This window comes from Xyrauchen texanus, chromosome 44 (assembly GCF_025860055.1).
Source record: "Xyrauchen texanus isolate HMW12.3.18 chromosome 44, RBS_HiC_50CHRs, whole genome shotgun sequence".
Taxonomy (NCBI): Eukaryota; Metazoa; Chordata; class Actinopteri; order Cypriniformes; family Catostomidae; genus Xyrauchen; species Xyrauchen texanus.
The window spans coordinates 9,787,436-9,806,349 of NC_068319.1; the positions used below are offsets into that span (position 1 = coordinate 9,787,436).

The 18,914-nt window shown below is 38.7% G+C and overlaps 1 protein-coding gene across 1 annotated transcript; it reads left to right on the forward strand.

The window, feature by feature from the left end:
- Positions 1-13,082: 13,082 nt before the first annotated feature.
- Positions 13,083-17,138, forward strand: LOC127636980 (uncharacterized). The gene has a single exon (XM_052117798.1). The coding sequence runs from the start codon at positions 13,298-13,300 to the stop codon at positions 15,830-15,832; it is 2,535 nt and encodes an 844-aa protein (XP_051973758.1). The 5' UTR covers positions 13,083-13,297; the 3' UTR covers positions 15,833-17,138.
- The last annotated feature ends 1,776 nt before the right edge of the window (positions 17,139-18,914 follow it).

The window sequence follows — 18,914 nt, forward strand, 5'->3', positions numbered from 1 at the left end:
GACAACACAATTTATAAAATTAGAGATCCTAAAATGAAAAAGACTAAATTTAGATTAACAGAAATTCATGAACAATTTGAAATGTTTTATAAAAAATTATATACAGAAAATATATCTAGTCAAGAATCGGATATTAATGCATTTCTGAGTTCATTAAAATTACCCAAATTAACAGAAGAACAAAATGAAAGTTTAATAAAGGACATAACTTCACAAGAACTGTCAACAGAGATCATTAAATTAAAACTAAATAAATCACCAGGCACAGATGGGTTTACAGCTGAATGGTATAAGAAATTCAGGGAACAACTTGTCCCTATTCTCCTTCCAGCCTGTAATGCTACATTTCATGGAAGCGAGATTCCCATTTCATGGAATGAAGCGATTATCTCTACAATTCCTAAGGAAGGAAAAGATAAATTAGAATGCGCTTCGTATAGGCCCATCTCAGTTTTGAATGTCGATTATAAGTTATACACAGCAATATTGACTAGGAGGATAGAAAAATTACTTCCAGAACTCATCCACAACGATCAGACAGGATTCATTCAACAAAGACAAACACAGGACAATGTTAGACGCACCCTACACATAATGAAACACATTCAAGAGAGTAACATGCCAGCAATGATAGTGAGTCTAGATGCCGAAAAAGCCTTTGATTTGGTCAGATGGGCATACCTATATAGAACACTAGAAATATTTGGTTTTCATGAAAACATTATTAAAGCCATACAATTAATATATTCGAGACCACGAGCCAGAATTAAAGTAAACGGGAGTCTATCTAATTTTTTTAATCTGGAGAGAGGCATAAGACAGGGGTGCCCTCTCTCCTCCCTCCTTTTTGCCCTCTACATTGAACCCCTTAGTCAATGGATACGGCAAAATCATTATATTAGCGGGATAAAGATGGGAGAAGATGAACATAAAATATCGCTATTTGCAGATGATGTTATGATATACTTGAGAGACCCGGCAATATCATTTACAACCCTTATGTCAACACTAGATAAATTTAGCACTCTATCAGGATACAGACTAAATGTTAAAAAAACACAAGTCATTTGCTATAATTTTATTCCATCTGAAGAAGTAAGGACCAAATATAGGATAAATTATAATGTAGATGTAATTAAATATTTGGGAATCAACCTGCCAAAAGATACTAACACCCTGCTAGATGTAAATTATAGACATTTAAATAGTAAGCTTCACGCAGATATCCAGAGGTGGAGTGTTATCCCTTTTTTGAATTTGGGGGAGAGAGTGGATATTATTAAAATGAATATGCTACCGAGGCTTATATCTTTTTCAGACACTTCCAGTAAAGGTTTCAGAAGAACAATTTAAACATTGGGATAAATGGATTATGAGGTTTATTTGGGAAGGTAAAAAATCAAGAATTCGAGATAAAACACTCCAGATACCTAAAGAAAGAGGTGGCTTAGCCCTCCCCTCCTTAAAAGACTATTACATAGCTGCCCAGTTAAGAGCCATAGTTTGCTGGTGCAATCCAAGCTATAAAGCTAGATGGAAACAAATTGAACTTTTCTTTTCTCTGAAGTACCAATCCAAGCAGTAATTGCAGATGATAAACTACTAAGAGCCCATATAAGTAAAGAATATCCATGGATTACTACCACACTAGAAATATGGGCCACAATAATTAAAAAATGTGAATTGAAAGACACTTTGAAAATAATTAGATGGTGTGCATATGATACAGAATTTACCCCCAATACTTTAGACAAAGTTTTTAAGAAATGGATTAAGAAAGGAGTTACGTTGAACTATTCTATCACAAACAACAATATTTTCTTAACCTTTCAAGAATTTAAGAATCGGTTTGAAGTGAGTAATCATGATTTATACAGATATTTTCAAATAAGACACCACTTCAACACAACAGTAAATAAAACCGGGAATTGGGAACAAAATGATTTTGTGAAGATACTCTTGTCCACATTTAAGGCTACTACAATTAGTAAGGTTATTTCTAAACTTTATCATTGTCTTCAAAACCATAGACCAGAATCTACCTCCTATATCAGAATTAAATGGGAGAAAGAAGTAAACATCACTATATCAGAAGAGGCTTGGTTAGAAACATGTAAATACCAATGGAAAACTACGGGCTCCCATCAATGGAGGCTATTCGCCTGGAAAAATATAAGTAGATTTTTTATTTCACCTGCTCAAAAGAGCCATAGTGAAGTAGGATCAGGATGTTGGAGACACTGTAATTCAGAAGTAGCAAATCACCACCACATATTCTGGGCGTGTCCAGTCATTCACTTATTTTGGAAGGATGTTCACAGGACTGTAGAGGCTATATTAAGGATGAAAATTCCATTCCAATGGTATACCTTCTTTCTGGGAAATCTGGATTTACAAGAAACCGATTATATATACCTATGGAGAATATTCCTGGTGGCAGCTAAAAAGGCTCTTAAGCGTAAATGGCTTCAACCTACCTCACCCACTATAGAAGACTGGAAAGCAATTGTTAGTGAAATATATTGGATGGAAATCCTTACCTTTTCTTTGAGATTAAAAAAACAAAAAGGGGCTCTGTTATGGAAGAGATGGAAGGAATTTGTAGGAAATTGAGTAATTATATAACAGATGAAAACATAGATTATTATTGGAAATAAAACACTAATGATGCAAAGGTGCCACTAGACTGCACTGTACCCCATTTTTGTTTGTTTTTTTTCTGTTTGTTATTGTTTGTTTTTGGGTTCTTTTTGTTCTGTTTTTATATTATACAGGATTCGACATTTATGTATGTGTTTATATATGTATTATTTTGTTTGTAATTAAAAAAATACAATAAAAAAAAAAAAGAATGCACATGTATTTACATGATAAATACATTATATATATATATATATATATATATATATATATATATATAGAGATATATATATAGAGATATATATATATAATTTGTATAATTAAAACACATTTCAACTTATCATCTGATTCTGATACCCCATCCCCCGCTGTTATTGTGAAAATGGTTCGGTCGAAACACCTGGCCAATCAGATGTGTGGAACACACACACATTGTGCAAAGTGTGGGCTGACTAGATAGTAAAAATGCCTCACCAAAGGCTAAAATCAGGGGCACAAAAAGAAATTCGAGCAAACAGAGAGTAAAAGGGAATGTAAGAAACAGAGAGGCGATGGCCAAATTTCTTGCCAAGCATGAAGCACTAGGTATGACGTGGCAAAAGCGAGGAGCTACTGTAGACTAGCAAATAAAACTGCAGCTAGCTAGCTTAACCTTTAAATAACGTTAGCACGTTCACTTAGCTAGATAAGATATCACTATAATAGATAGATATAAGTAGGGATGGGTACCAAAACCCAGTATTAAACGGGCCCCGGTGCTAAATTATTAAAGACCGTAGTATTGATAAGCTCCGACATTACGGTTCTTTTTAACGATTTTGTGTATTTTTTAATCACGCTGCTGCAGCCTTTCTGTGCTGTTTCGGAGCTGTGCTCCATACATACACACTTGGGGTGACCAGTTCCCAACAAACGTGCCAATGTCGTCACGTGGTGCCATGTGAGGCTCTGCACACTTTCTGACACATCCATTGTGTGGTTGATTTCACTAGAGTTTTCTTACCTTGCTCCTCGGTGTTAGGGATTGTATCTGCAAAGAGTGGGGATGTCGAGAAACGGATCGATTATCTGGAGTCATCGGAGAGGGAATTAGCTGCTAAACGGCTAGTGACTAAGGCAGACTTGGAGTGCATCTAGGAAAAGTTGGAAGACTTGGAGAATCATAACCGTTGAAACGACATCTGAATTGTTGGAATTCCTGAAGAAGGCCAAGATATGTTGAAATTCCTTGACGGGCTCTTCCCTATTCTGCTCAACATAACAGGTCATAAGCTGTAAATCGAGCAAGCTCACAGAGTTCTGGCTCGGAGATCCACGAAGAGAGACTGGCCCAATCAATTCTGGACACATTTCTGAGATCATTAAAAAAGATCTTGTGTTACGTGAGGCGAGGAGTAAAATAAGTCTTTCTTGGAAGAAAAACTGCATTTTCTTGTTCCCAGACTTTGCAAATTCGAAAAGAGAGAAATGCGATCGATTCAAGGAATGCAAGAAACTCTTACATCAACGTAAGGTCACTTTTGCACTGATGTTCCTGGCCTAATTGAGAATAGATACTAAGGATGGCTGCAAAATATTTACATGGCCAGAGCAAGCAATGTCCTTCATAAAGTCAATGGAATGAGTAAGTCATTTTGTGGTACTCTCAATGCAGCCAAGTGAGCCTGACTCACTGAAAATTCACTTGACTGTCAGAGGAAACTGAGTGCCTTTTTGTTTCTTTTTGTGCTGGTTCCACTTATGGCTCCTACCCACTACACGACTTTCAAAAACATTGTATCATGGTACCGTTCATATTACAAAACTCATAGCGTTTTCAAATCACACAACGAATCAGTGACAGGGGTGAACACATTACAAGACATTTCACTACTGACGAATCCCCGACAACTCTGCCTGGACTTCAAATTAAGTTTCACAACAGACTACATGCGAGAAGTTATACAAGATCCGAAAACAAATGCTTGATCTTCTACCTATTTGCTTACCTGACTATCCAAGAGAATTGGCAATTTCTCTCCAACTCTTCTCTTTCTCCACCCGGTTGTGGTACAGTTCAGAGGAAATATCATATAGGCACTGGTGCTCCTGCCAATGTTCCACAAATTTTTCCTCCATTTCTTCAGTCCAATTAGAGTTTCTTGATACCGCAGACATGCTTGTTGATGTTCTGTTGCAGGTACATCAGGACTCCTCCCACTGAAACTTCCCGTGCCCTGTTTCTTGCTCTCTTATTGGCTGTAGGTCATTCTGTTGTATGCAGTCAAAACATATTTCACACTGCATGATTTGGAGTCGCAGACCGGTCCAGATATTTAATATTCTAGATATCTCGCTGACATCGGTGAAACGTCGCCGATTCTCTCAAATCGCGTCTTTGATAATTGATACATTGCGATCGTCGATCATGGGAGCGAGCTCCGATTTTCCCACGATTTCAGGCTTTTGTCGGCGAGCGAAAATCGGGCTTAAAATCATGTAGTGTAAACTCAGTATTAACGGCTGGAGTTTGTTTTGTGGAATAACACTCCTTCTGGACAGTTTCTGAATTAATCTGCACGTTCTTTGTGCTTATGCCTCCTATTGGCTGGAGCTTGTTTTTAGGAATATTTCTTGTAGGACATTGGAGTGATTACGTAATTTGTTGCACTCATGTAACAGCTGAGTGGGCTGGCTCACTGAACATTTGTTTGACTGTCCAAAGGATCTGAACAGCCTTTTTTTTTTCTTTTCTGTGCTGGTTCCGCTAGGGACTGGAGCTTATTTTGTGGAGGAACACACCATCGGGGCAGTTATGTGGATGTATCTTCACGCTCTTTGTGCTTATGCCTCCTATTGGCTGGAGTTTGTTTTACAGATTATTTTCTGTAGTGTAATTCTGTCTCACAAAATCTTTATACAAGCACCGGACTTGAGTAATCCGGCGGTAAAATTGTGCGGGGGCTCTCATATGCGTACATGGACTGTTTGAGTTTAGAGGGATGGTCGTGCGTGGGGCTAATGCGTACGTTTTTCTTTTTTCAGTTTTTTTTTGTTCTGGGAGATTTTTTGTTCGTGGTTTGAATGTTGCACTAATGTTGGAATGTGGTCGTTATAATTTATTTTTTGACACACAATCTATTTTTTTATATGTCAAAATGTAAAATGTTAATATGAGCGGACTGTCTCCACATGGAATGTGAATGGGTTTGGACACCCCATTAAAACAAGGAAGATTATTTATTTTCTTAAAAGTAACAAATATGAAATAGTGTTTATGCAAGAAACACATCATGTTTTGTACATGTTTTCTTTAGTGCTGGCTCAAGTAAGAGCAGGGGAGTCATTATATTGATAAGTAAGCATCTACAATTCAAATGTCTCAAACAGCTTAAAGATAAATTAAGAAAAGTCATTATGGTTATAGCAGAAATTCAGGGGCAAATGTTGATTTTGGCTAATAGTTACGTACCTAACGCTGATGATCAGGGCTTTTTTATAGATCTTGAAGGGAAGTTGCAATCTGCTGGCACCCCTAATGATATAATATTAGGTGGAGACTTTAATCTTTTGATGGAAACAAAAGTGTGTAAGCCCCCTAGAGCAACAGTGACGCTTCACAGGATGTGTAAAAATTTTGGTCTTACAGATATTTGGAGACATTTGAACCCATCTGTTAGGGACTATAAATGTTTTTCATCAGTCCATAAGCTTTTCTCAAGAATATATATATATATATATTTTTTATATCTAATTCCCTCATTTGTTGATTGCTCAATTGGAAGCATCTTAGTCTCAGATCACGACCTGGTAAATTTAGAGGTGTTGCCACATACAGAGAAAAATAAATTATATAGTTGGCACTTTAATGTATCCCTTTTGAAAAATTCTGAATTTCAACATATGTTAAAGGCCAAAATCAATGTTTATATGGAGACTAACTGGACCTCAGTATCCTCTGTGGGCATGGCTTGGAGGCACTTAAGGTGGTTCTTAGGGGTCGGATCATACAGTATGCCTCATTCATCCAAAAGTCCAAAGCACAAGAACTCGTGGAGTTGGAAGGGAATATTAAAAGTGCCAAGGCAGAGCTGAAGCGGCAAATGTCATCTGAGAATTGGCCCGATTGAAATACAGATATAACACTATTTTGTCACGGAAGATGCCGTTTTGGCTATTTAGGGCAAGACAGTCATACTTTGAGTTGGAGGACAAAGCAGGAAAACTTCTGACTTGATATATAAAGCAGAGAGAGTCTTTTTCTACCATTCCCTCTGCTGGTGATGAAATCTTTTACCTTGACCATTGATATTAATATCTTGTCAAGGTAAAATCTTGATCTCTATAGCTCCACATCTTTGTCTACTGATGAAGATATTAGAAATTTTGTGGAACCATTAGAACTTCCTATACTGATGACTGAGCAAAAAAATTATCTTGATTCTGAGATAAACTTGGAGTAGCTTGGCGAGGCAATTAAGGCCTTCCCTACAGACAAGGCACCGGGGCCAGACTGCTTTGCTGCGGAATTTTTTAGATCTTATGCTACAGAACTGGCTCCATTTTTATACGGACTCATTAAAGAATGGAAAGCTTCCGCCAACCATGACACAAGCCCGGATAAGGCTGATTCTTAAAAAGGACAAAGATCCAAGCGAGTGTAAGAGTTATCGTCCAATTTCACTGATGATGAAAAAAGCTAGATGTAAAAATATTGAAAAAAAATGTGGCTAACTGATTAAGTAAAGTTTTGACATCTCATAGAGATCAGGTGGGGTTTATTCGGGGCTGCAGCTCTTCTGTTAACATTAGGCATTTCATCAATATTATGTGGTCAGTGGCGAATGATCAGACTCCGGTTGCTGCCATCTCACTTGATGCTGAAAATGTGTTTGTATGGTAGAATGGGATTATCTTTTTAAGATTTTGGAAATATATGGGTTTAAGAGTACTTTTATTGGATGGATTAAGTTACAAACAAATGGATTCATTTCAAATTATATTACTCTGGAAAGAGGCACCCGGTAAGGTTGCCCTCTTTCCCCATTATTGTTCTGTCTTGCCCTGGAACCATTAGAAGCCGCTTCAGGAGTGATAAAGGAGGAATGGAGGATAGGCTTTTGCTTTACACAGTTGATGTTTTACTATTCATCTCCGACCCCACTAGATCTATGCCTTGCCTCCACAGGATTGTTAATTCCTTTTCTAAATTTTCAGGATGCAAAGTCAATTGGTCTAAATCTGAAGCTTTGGCTCTTACTGTGTACTGCCCAGCGATGGCTTTTCAGCCGGCGTCTTCCAGTGGCCCAAACAGGGCAATAAGTATTTGGGCAAATTTGTGTGATTTATTTAGAGTTCATTTTGACCCCTTAATTAAACGTTTTTCGAGCGATGTGGGCAGGTGGGCTTCATTGCAATTATCTATGATTGGGAAGGTTAATGTTATTATCCTTTCACCTGAGAGAGCCCCTCCCTGGTTTTGTATTGAACAGGAAGTTCTTGCCCCTTTTTTTTTCCTTTGCAAAGCCTTTCTATCAAACTAACTGGAGAAGTTGTTACAACCATCTCGCATTTGCAAAATTGTCCAGAGTGTTTAATTTGGACATTTATTTAAATGTTGCCTCAAGCATATGGCTGAATCCAAAATTATGAATTAATAAGTCCCCTTTCTGCTGTTCAGAGAGCATTGTGAAGGGGTTGCTACAATCTGTGAATGTTGAGAGCCTTTGAACATTTGGTTCAACATTTTGGGATTCCCAGATCTCAGTTCTTTAGGTATTTACAGCTGCACCACTTGCTCTGTACTATATTTGGGAGTGGCATACGCCCCCTTAAAGTGGCAGATACTCTGGGAGTGGTGATCAGCGTATTACTCCATGCAAATTTAGAGTCTGGGGGACGGAGCTTTAACTTCTATCAAGAGATTATGGGAGAAAGATTTTAACTTGGTATTGGAGGAGGGAGTTTGGGCAAGGATTCTAAAAAACATCAAGTCTGTATTTAGAGGTCCAAGGTGCGGCTTATGCAATTCAAGTTTTTACATAGATTCTATTGGACCCCCTCTAGATTGTATAGGCTTGGTCTTAAAGACACACCCATGTGATGGTGATGCCAATCAGAGGATGGAGACATGGCCCATATTTTTTGGTGGTGTGCTGAGATCCAGGAATTTTGGTTGATGGTTCAGAGTTTTGCGTGTGACGTGTTGGGCACTCACGTTTCATTTTGACTGGTGATGGGGGGTCATCGATATAGGAGATAAATACATAAAAAATTGGGTCCTGATCAGAGTTATGACAGGCAGGCAGATTATTTTAAGGGGATGGAAGTTGACTGGAGCACCCTCAATTCGGGAGTGGTGCGAGGAGATGGGGAGGGTGGCAGCTTTCCAGGAAGTGTTGTGTAGAAAGCTGGGGATCTGGGATTCATTTGATGGGAAATGCAGGGGTACTGTGGAGAGAGAGGTGTGGTTTTAGATGTGTATGATATAACCGGAGAAGTTAAGTTACAACCTTAAGTATATATTATACATGTTAAGTATATAAGTTAAGTATATATATGTATACATATATAGAGAGAGAGAGCAAGACAGAGAGAGAGAGAGTGTGTGTTTGTGTGTGTGTGTGTGTGTGTGTGTGTGTGTGTGTGTGTGTGTGTGTGTGTGTGTGTGTGTGTGTGTGTGTGTGTGTGTGTGTGTGTGTGTGTGTGTGTGTGTGCGTGTGTGCGCTTATGTGAGACCATGGGGATGTTCGTTGGGGTCAGGGTGTCAGAATCAACATTATACCACAAATGCTATTGACTGAGCTTAACAAGTCATTGTTTGCGTGCACCAAACAACAGAATGAAGAGAGACGTTGTCCGTGTTGAGTCGTAACTTCTCTTAACAGCAGTTGTATCGTAGTAAACTCCACACATAGATCACACCAGAAGGATTGTTTAGTGTTAATCATGTTGAAGAACAGGTGGTCAATTCATTGATTAGCTGTTTTCTCACAAAAGCAGTTAATTCAGTCTACAGAAGCATCTCCTCCATTAACGTCCATTTAAAATGAAAACAACCTTCCAAAAGAAAAAAATAAATAAATAAAGAAGAAGAAATAAAATCAGTAGACAAAACTCATAAAACATGCAACGTTTTCGCTGTCGTGTTGTGTTTAAAACGACTTAAAGCGTTTTACCATACAATGTTTTGGTATGGGCCATGGAGATTTCTCTAAAAAGTTCTTTTTACATACTTGCAATTCTGTGTCACGCCAGCAGAGGGAAGCAGCGCTAAATTTTCCGTGCCATTTTGTTGGTCTCCCATAGAGATTGTACAAAACAAAAAATATTAACAAATTAAAAATAAAACCCATATTTCAGTCCTGACAAAATTGACCCAGCCAAATGGATTCGATCCATTCAGTGAGTTCATGTTTCATGTGTCTCTTTGTATTTGTGCATTATTTGGTTAATGGTTTGTTGACTTGGTGGGCTAGTTGGGTTGTTTGTAAGATATATTATATTCTTTTCCACCCTGGGCTCTGTCCTGTAGAAGAATTATGGTATTGTTGCCAGATATGTTTAATTTCTCTGTAATGTAGAGAATAGAGCCCTCTAGTCCTTTCTCTCCTCCATCTCTTCTCTTCAGGAGATTTCAGAATCAGATGTGAGGTTGTTAGAGAAACAAAGAACAAACTGTCTGTTCATGTACTTACTTGTGATGAGATCTTGTGCTGGGCCTGATATAGAACTCTCGCTCTTGTTAAAATGAAATACTTTCTTTTTTCTCTTATTCACACAGTCTTTCTCACTCTCTCTCCATGCTCTGCACTGTGAGTGTTTATATAATATGTCCCTCATGTAAAACTGTTCACTTACAATGACTTGCTCTGCTCATTCAGTGCAGATTGACCTAAAATGGTAAATTAAATACTGTAATGCGAAAGTTTTGAACTTAAAGCCTTCACCGTTAAAGGGATAGTTCACGCAATAATGAAAATTCTCTCATCATTTACTCACCCTCATGCCATCCCAGATGTGTATCATTTTTTTTCTTCTTTTGCTGAACACAAATTAAGATTTTTAGAAGAATATCTCAGGTTCATACAATGTAAGTGAATGGTGGCCAGAAATTTGAAGGTCCAAAAAGTGCATAAAGGCAGCATAAATGTGATCCATATGACTCCAGTATTTTAATCCACGTCTTCAGATGCAATATGATAGGTGTGGGGGAGAAACAGATATTTAATATTTAGGTTAAGTCTGAGAGTACAAGTAAAAATGCTTCTACTTTGCATTATTTTCTAATTTAATAAATTACATAAATTATAAATTATGTACGAGTGAAAAGCAGAATGTAACAATTTAAATGAATTTTAGATCATTTATTTTTTGTATTTTTCATATACCCCTTTTTTGCTTTAATGACATCATGCACTTGAGCTTGTATGGATTGCACAAGTTTGTGCAAAACCTGATGATCCATATGAAATTGGACCTTAAAAGGAGTTAACATTGTCAATGTCACAAATTTGTTTATAATGGATATGATGAATAAGTTAAGATGAGAGAGTAGAGAGAGTAAGATGCGTCTTGATCAAATTTTGTAAATTATATTTGATGCAAAAACCTGCTCTTAATATAATGACTTGTGAGGTCTCTTATAATCAGGGGAAAAATAATCAGAACAAGACTTGAACTGAATTGAGAGCTGCTTTGAGAGGTGCTTTCATTGGTGGTTTATCTCTTCTAGCATTTGTTCTGGCATATCACTCTTTTCTATAACTATGTTTGTGTTTTTGTCTCTGCAAAGAATAATGTGTTGTTCTGCCTGGCCAGTCGCCCTGTTTTGTGAGCCCCAATGAAAGCAGCACTTTAGGAATGAATGAATTTATTGTTTTGTGGCGATGAGGTGAAGGAAGGAGGAAAGGGGTCTGTTTTAAAAGGGAGAATACTGAGCAGATAAGAACAAGATAGAAGATGGAGAAATAGAAATATATATATATATATATATATATATATATATATATATATATATATATATATATATATATATAACTGATGTTCCAGAGAAGAGGAATGTGGGCATGAAATTCATATGTAGAGGGAAAAGGAGAGAAATGGGAGAGAGACAATAATTTTGAAAGAAACAGATAGAAAATGGGAAAATGAAGCCGAGAAAGAGCCAGAAAGACTCACTGCTCTGATGGAGAGGTAGAAACCTAAATCAATTAATAAATGTCTGTATTTGCTTGTTTATCTATAAAGCTCACTTTTTTATATTCAGATGGGAGATTATAGTGCATTGTAAGCATGTATGAAACATTGTACAAATTGTACCAAAAAAACTGTCCATTAAAGGGATACTGTAGTTCACCCAAAAATTAAATTCTACAATTATTTACTCACCCATATGTTGTTACAAACCCATATGACATTCTGTGGAACTCAAAAGATGCAGAATATTAGCCTCAGGTACCATTCACTTTCATTGTAAGGAAAAGACGTAATCCAACATGAATGGGAACAGGATAACATTCTGCGTAACATTTCCTTTTGAGTTCCATGGAAGAACGAAAGTCATATAGGTTTGGAACAGCATAGGTAGGCCTATGAGTAAATGACAGAATTTAAAGAATTTAGATTTTTGTGTGAACTGTCCTTTTAAGGGTAGGGTTAGGTGTGGGTTATGGTTAATCTATATAATTATAATTAGCTTTATATAAAAAACAATTGAAGGCTATGACATGTCCCCATTTAGTTAGGTAAATTTATGTGGGAGAGATTATGGGTAGTTTAGTAAGAGGGGAAAAAGAGAGATAAAGAATGAATGTTGTTAGGGGAAAAGAGCACATGTGATATGATGAGAGATGGGCAGAGAGTGATGGAAATTACCTTTTGGATCATTTTGAAGCCTAAACAGTTTTCATATATTACAGCCATATAAGTGAGAACACCCTAAGCTGAAGCGTTTCTCACCCTCTAATGTACAGAAATTCAATATATGGGCTGGAAGTGATAGCATATTGTGATATTAGTGATAGTGATATTTTGAGTGGCTTGTTTGTAAATCTGTCACAGGATGCTGTAACTGGCATTGTTGCTGCCTGTTTCGTCCCTGTCCCATATGCAGCAGTGATTCTGTTAACAAGAGAACAGAGTCACAAATATGAAGGATAAATATGGATGCCTAACTGGATGCGAGAAATGGAAACACATGGTTAGATGATAAAAGGGAGTGGACAGAGAGATTGAAGGAGAGAGGGTAGGATGATGACAGCCCCTGGCTCCGCTCCATTGCTGACGAAAGCTGCTAAGACCCTCAGTTGCCATGGTGACCAGCTGGAGCAGCTAGAGGAGAGGAGCAGAGAGAAAGACAGGGAGAGGGAGGGCGGAGGCTAGGGAGGGAAGAACAGTGTGTGAGAGAGAGAGGAAGAGGGAGCGCTTAAAAAAGAGCAATAGACAGAGGGAGGGAAGGCGAGTGGAGACGGAGATAGATACGCATTGCTAGCAAAAACAGTCTGCAGAAATACAAACGCAAAGGTAATTATTTATTTTATTTTCATTAGAGTTGTATTTAATCCATCTGAGGAATGGAGATATTTACTAAACACTGAGGTATTTTAAAGAGATCATTTAAAAGGGTAGGCAGAGAGATTGAGACGAAGGTTAAGACACACTGCAGTGGAGCTGGAATATGGATGCACAGTCTGAGAGCTGTGAACCACCGCTATGTGACCCCCAGCCTTCAGGTAAAATCAGGAAAGCCTTCAAGCTGTTCGGCAAGCGAAAGCCAGGCAGCAATGTTGCCAGTATCTTCTCCATGCGTGGGAAAGGAGATGGAGGCCCTAAATCACCACCATCAAGGAGCAAAACTCTGGTTGAATTAAATGAGCCTACCGCCCCCGAAGCTGAGGCAGAGCAAGTGGATCTTGACCAAGAGGAGGAGGAGGATGCCCCATTGGAGGAGTTCATGAGTGGGAACATGAATTCAGAAAATACCCCAATGAGGCAGTCCATTTCCTCCCTAACATCTGCTAAGTCCTTGAGCTTCCTTAATATGCTTCGCAAAGGCAGACGAGGAGTAGCGGGAGAATGGCAGACTCAGACCGAGTCTCAGAGGCCCGGGCGACAACGCAAAGGCTTGAAAGGATTGTTTAGTAGTGTACGCTGGCATGGTAAAGAGAAGGAGGGCGAAGAGGAGACTGAACCTGACCCTCCCCTTCTTGCTTCCCGCACCAACAGTGTTGAGATTATAAAGGAGAGTGTACCATTGACACCTGGGCCATCATCTCGTTCTGTGGAGGAGCAACAGCAGGAGGAAAAGAAACAGCTTCCTACTCAAGAGGGCCCTAAATCATCTGAGGACTCTACAAAGGTTAGCGAAGCAACAAAACCACCAACAAATGAACGCTTGAGCACGCTGCTTGGAGATATCTCATCAATTTTGAGTTTTGATTCACTGATGGCATGTGGAGATATTGTAGCAGACGTTGAGGCAGAATGGGTCAAAGTCAGCACTCGAATGGAGGGACCAACTACACTGATGATGAATGATTTTGAAAAGGATAAGACTTCATCTTCTGTAATTTCCACCAGATCAAAGACCATCCTTTCTCCTCTATCAACTCTCAGCCCCAACGCCTCCTCCAAACCTTCGCCTACTTCAGCAAACAAACCCATCCCTTCACCTACCACCAGTAAACCCATCCCCAGCACTTTGACGAAACCTGCCATTTCCCCAACATCCTCTCCAGTGACCAAAATGTTCCCATCCATGCCTTCTGCCCCTATTAATCTTATCTCAACATCCAGCCCTCTCGCTAAACCTACCCCAACCCCATCAGCTATGAACATTATCCAGCCTACCTCAACACCAATACCAACCCCAATAACTCAAGCTACCCCAACTTCAACATCTACCCTGATTATTCAGCCTTCCCCAAACCCTACATCTGTTTCTATTGCACAGTCTGCCCAGGGCCCAATATTGATCCCTACGTCTAAACCCACCATTTCCCCAGCTAAACCTGCCCGGTCTCCTAAATCTAGCCCTGAAATCAAACCTGCCACAATACCACCATCTAGCCCCACAGCAACCCCCTTAACCAAACCTATATCATCCTCAACACACACTCCTGTCCCTGTCTCTACCTCTTTTTTTGAAATCTTGCCCCCACTATTGACCCCTAAACCTGCTGCTGTCACAAAAACAGCACCTACTCCAACCCTTGTGACTAAACCCACCCAAGCCCCAACCCCTGTTACAAAATCCACTCCAAGCATTGCAAATGAATCTAAACATGCTACTTCTACCTTTGCAACCAAATATACCCCTTTCCCACCACCATTTGGTAAGTCCCCCCCAGCCCCTGCACCAACACCAAGACCAAAACTTATAACAACATTTGGATTATCGACAAGTCGGAACACAGCTCCTATCAAACTTGAGACAAAGCAGCCCACAGTACAAGCTACAAAATCTAGCCAATCCACCACCCAAACTGAAAAAAATGGCACAACATCGAGAAAAGCCTCAATCTCTGAACTGCCTGCCCCCATTGCTAAAACACCTTATGCAGTTAGCCCTCCAGGGGTTTTCTTTACATCCCACAATCCGGTTCTCAAGTCTCCTCCATGTACTGCTCCACCTCCCATTTTATCAAGAAAAGTGGAAGAAGAGGATACTAGACAAGAAGGAGTTGGCACTAGAGACTCTGTGGCTACTCAGAGCCTCACCAAGGCAGTGAAAAATGGGCAAGCAGTGAAGCCCACATCCCTGAGTAAGATCCCTGTGAGTGGTGGAGGCAGACCTACAAAGCAGCAACACCGAGAGGCCCAGCCTAATGGAGATGAAGACCATTCAAATATACCAACACCGGTGCATGAAGAGGATAGACCATTCTCTCTCTCACGAGAAAGTAGCAGCAAGGAAGCCCTCAGTGATTTCTCCACAGAATCAGGGACTGTCACCCCAACCCTCTCCCACATCCAAGAGGACATTATGGATGCCAAACTTAGTCTGCAGGCATCTGCACATCCTACAGCTGGTTCCACAATCTTAGCTCGGGAGTCCAAGATCCCAATCAAACATGGCTCCACTGCAACCTACCATTCAGTGCAGGGAAGGGCAGAGGCTGCACGCTCCAAAATACCTGTGTCCAAAATGCCCGTCCGCCGTACAAGCAATAAGCCTACACCCGCAGCTACAGCTGTCGTCACCCGAAAATAACGGATAATCATATTCTGAAGATGACAAAACATAAAGGATTCCACTGGCTACAGTCTTCTAAGATTTTGTTTTTATTTTTGGTCAAGCATCACTGGGCCTGGTTTAAGCCTTTTTGCAGCAGATATCCTTACAAAAACAAATGTATTGTTATCATTATTGGAAATAATTTACATACCATGTCAATCACACTGTTACATTTTTTAGCAATTGTGTGTTTCTACTCATATCACTGTTAAACAGACTGACGTTATGGATTCAACCCTGTGCACCACCAGGAACAGGCAGCACACACACAGGCTTTGTTTAAATGATCCCCATGGCAACCAAATACTAATTAAAAGGCAGACACTAAAGCACAAGAGCCCACATGTGGATTACAACGCCATGAAGTCCTTCTCTGTAGAAGCAAGCAGTGCATCTATTTGTCCATTATATTTGGTATAGAGCATACTCTTGTCAACAGCATAAAAATGGTCCATAATGGTCTTATGTGGTAATTAAAAGCCTCATAGAAGAATATAAGCAATCCTTTTGGTTTTTGTCCAGGTCTATTACACCAGAGGCGCTCAGTATCATCACAAAGGTGCTTTCTTATCTTCCTGGCCTGCCACACCAGAAAAAAATATTTTATTACAGAGCAATGGAGGATCTTTGTAGCCTTTGTTACTTGGCCTTCTTTTTAAGATATTCTTGTGCCTGTCTTTTTTTAATTTTCTTTTTCAAGTGAACTTTGTGGATCAATGTTAGTCTTTTTGGAGCTCCCATGTGTTGTATGCAAAGAAACAGTATCTCTTACATGTACAGTTAATGCCAAGACAGGATATTCCACAATATCTTTTGAATGTATGTAGCAGATCGCATGCCCTACTTTTTGAACCAGATGAGCCATCTCACCTCTCTTCCTCTCACCATAACGTCTATTTCTTGCTGTTTTTTTAAACACTGTGTTAAGTCACACAGTGCCTGTCAACTGTGTATGTCATGTCATCGAAGTGGCATATGGATCTATCTATGTGGATTTTTATTTCTGGCTGCACTGAACATTGTGTGAGACTGCATTAAAGAAGTCTAAGGACAGTAGAGGTGGTTTTCCATAGCCAGTTGGTGTAATAGCTAAGCTAAGGCTTTCATGGATAACAGTGGTGTCAAGCTTTGGATAGATAGATACTTTTTTGAAGTTGCCATCACATGCACATGTTTAATAGAGGACTATTTTTGTGTGTGTGCGTGCGTGTGGGTGTGTGTGTATCTGGGTGGGAGTGTTTATCTTAATTTCACTGTTTCCTATTTCATCAATAAAATGTGATTATACCTAGAACGGTTTCAATTTCATGCAATGTTTTAATGATAATGATTATTGAGTGAGATGAGGACTTGGACTGTGTTCGGAATAGCAAACTAGCATACTGCTCTTACTATTTCAGCATTATATTGTATGTAAATACTGTACACAGATTGCAAATTTTTTATAATCCTGTGTACTATATGTGTTCAAATGAATGCTGTATGAATACTACAGCGAATACTGTATCCCACAAGGCAATATGCTTGACTGGAACTTCCATTTCCAGGGTTATGATTGAACTGGAAATAATTATAGCCGTGATTTTTAACATCTGTTTTGACTAATTATTTGTCCTGACTGCCAAAAGTTAAGATATTTATTAACCAAGTTGGATTTAAAAGCGAAACAAACATTTATATTTTCAAGATGATAACTGGATGCAACGTGATAAGACATGTTACAACAATATAGAAAAGTATTATAACCTTTATCGCTGAATATTTCCTACTATTTCACTTAAAAATAGTAATTTCTAAATAGTATACACTGTGCAGTATTCAGTAAGTAGAATGCTAGTATTCCATTTAGAACACAGCCTGAGACTAAATTAACAAGAAGTTGTGACAAATTGATGGTGTAGTGACTGTTTGTTTCAGAGTATGATGTTACGTTCTGGTTTGAGGACAGATATTAGAAGTTGAACACTACAAAGCTTCCACTAGAAAGACCCAGCCCCCTTAGCAATGCCAACACCCCACACCACCTGGTTTTTCTGCAGTGCCATTCTGTTGTGCTGAAAAACCCACTGACCTGAATAGCAGACCTCATGAATGTTGGCATTCCCTGGTCAGTGAGCTGTATGCTAAGATGCTAGAGGATCCCTGCTACACAACCACATAACCACTGAATATGAACAAAATTCCTGTACATTTCTAATGGTTTGTTATCTTGCCTCTTGGGCAAGAGTTGTGCATTCAGTTATTCTCATCCTTAGTCTGCATGGGCCTCTTGACTAAAGCCATGTCAACCTTTATAAAACTTTATTGAGAGAATGAATGAGAGACAACTGGAGGGACAGAGGCACACAGAGAGAGAAGGAAAATGAGTCAGAGTGGGGGATTGTGGTAGAGACAGAGAGAGAGAGGACAAGGAAGGTGAGGGTGTGGAAAAAAGTATTTTTGATTTCATCAGAGTTGATGTTGATTCTATGGTCATGACATTGCAGGAAACCTTATAGGCAGTATGCAATGACATTGAGAATGACATCGTTTTCTCGAACAGCACATTTTACATATGCACATGCTACAGAAGGGTGATTCTTGTGAAATCTGTCAAGAAAATGGCCTGGTCATATTTATCCCCAAATCAATACATATATATATATATATATATATATATATATATATATATATATATATATATATATATATATATATATATATATATAATTATTCAAAAAATGTTAAATGTCCTAAACATAGATTTCTTTTTCTTTACGGAAAATATAATTATACAGGGTGTTTGTGTGTGTATGTATGTATGTATGTATGTATATATATATATATATATATATATATATATATATATATATATATATATATATATATATATATTATATTATTTTGCATAAAAAATGTTTAGAACCATTAAGATTTTTTGAATAATTTTAGGACATTTTACCACCCCAATACTCATTACCGTCACACAGTCATGTTTTTACTGTATAGAAAAATACTGTTGTAAAATGATTTTCTTAATCCCTGCAAAAATTAAAGTTAGCACTACTATGTGAGTACT

Excerpts from the sequence above, each read along its gene's own strand:
- LOC127636980 (XM_052117798.1), top strand. The coding sequence starts at position 13,298 with ATGGATGCACAGTCTGAGAGCTGTGAACCACCGCTATGTGACCCCCAG.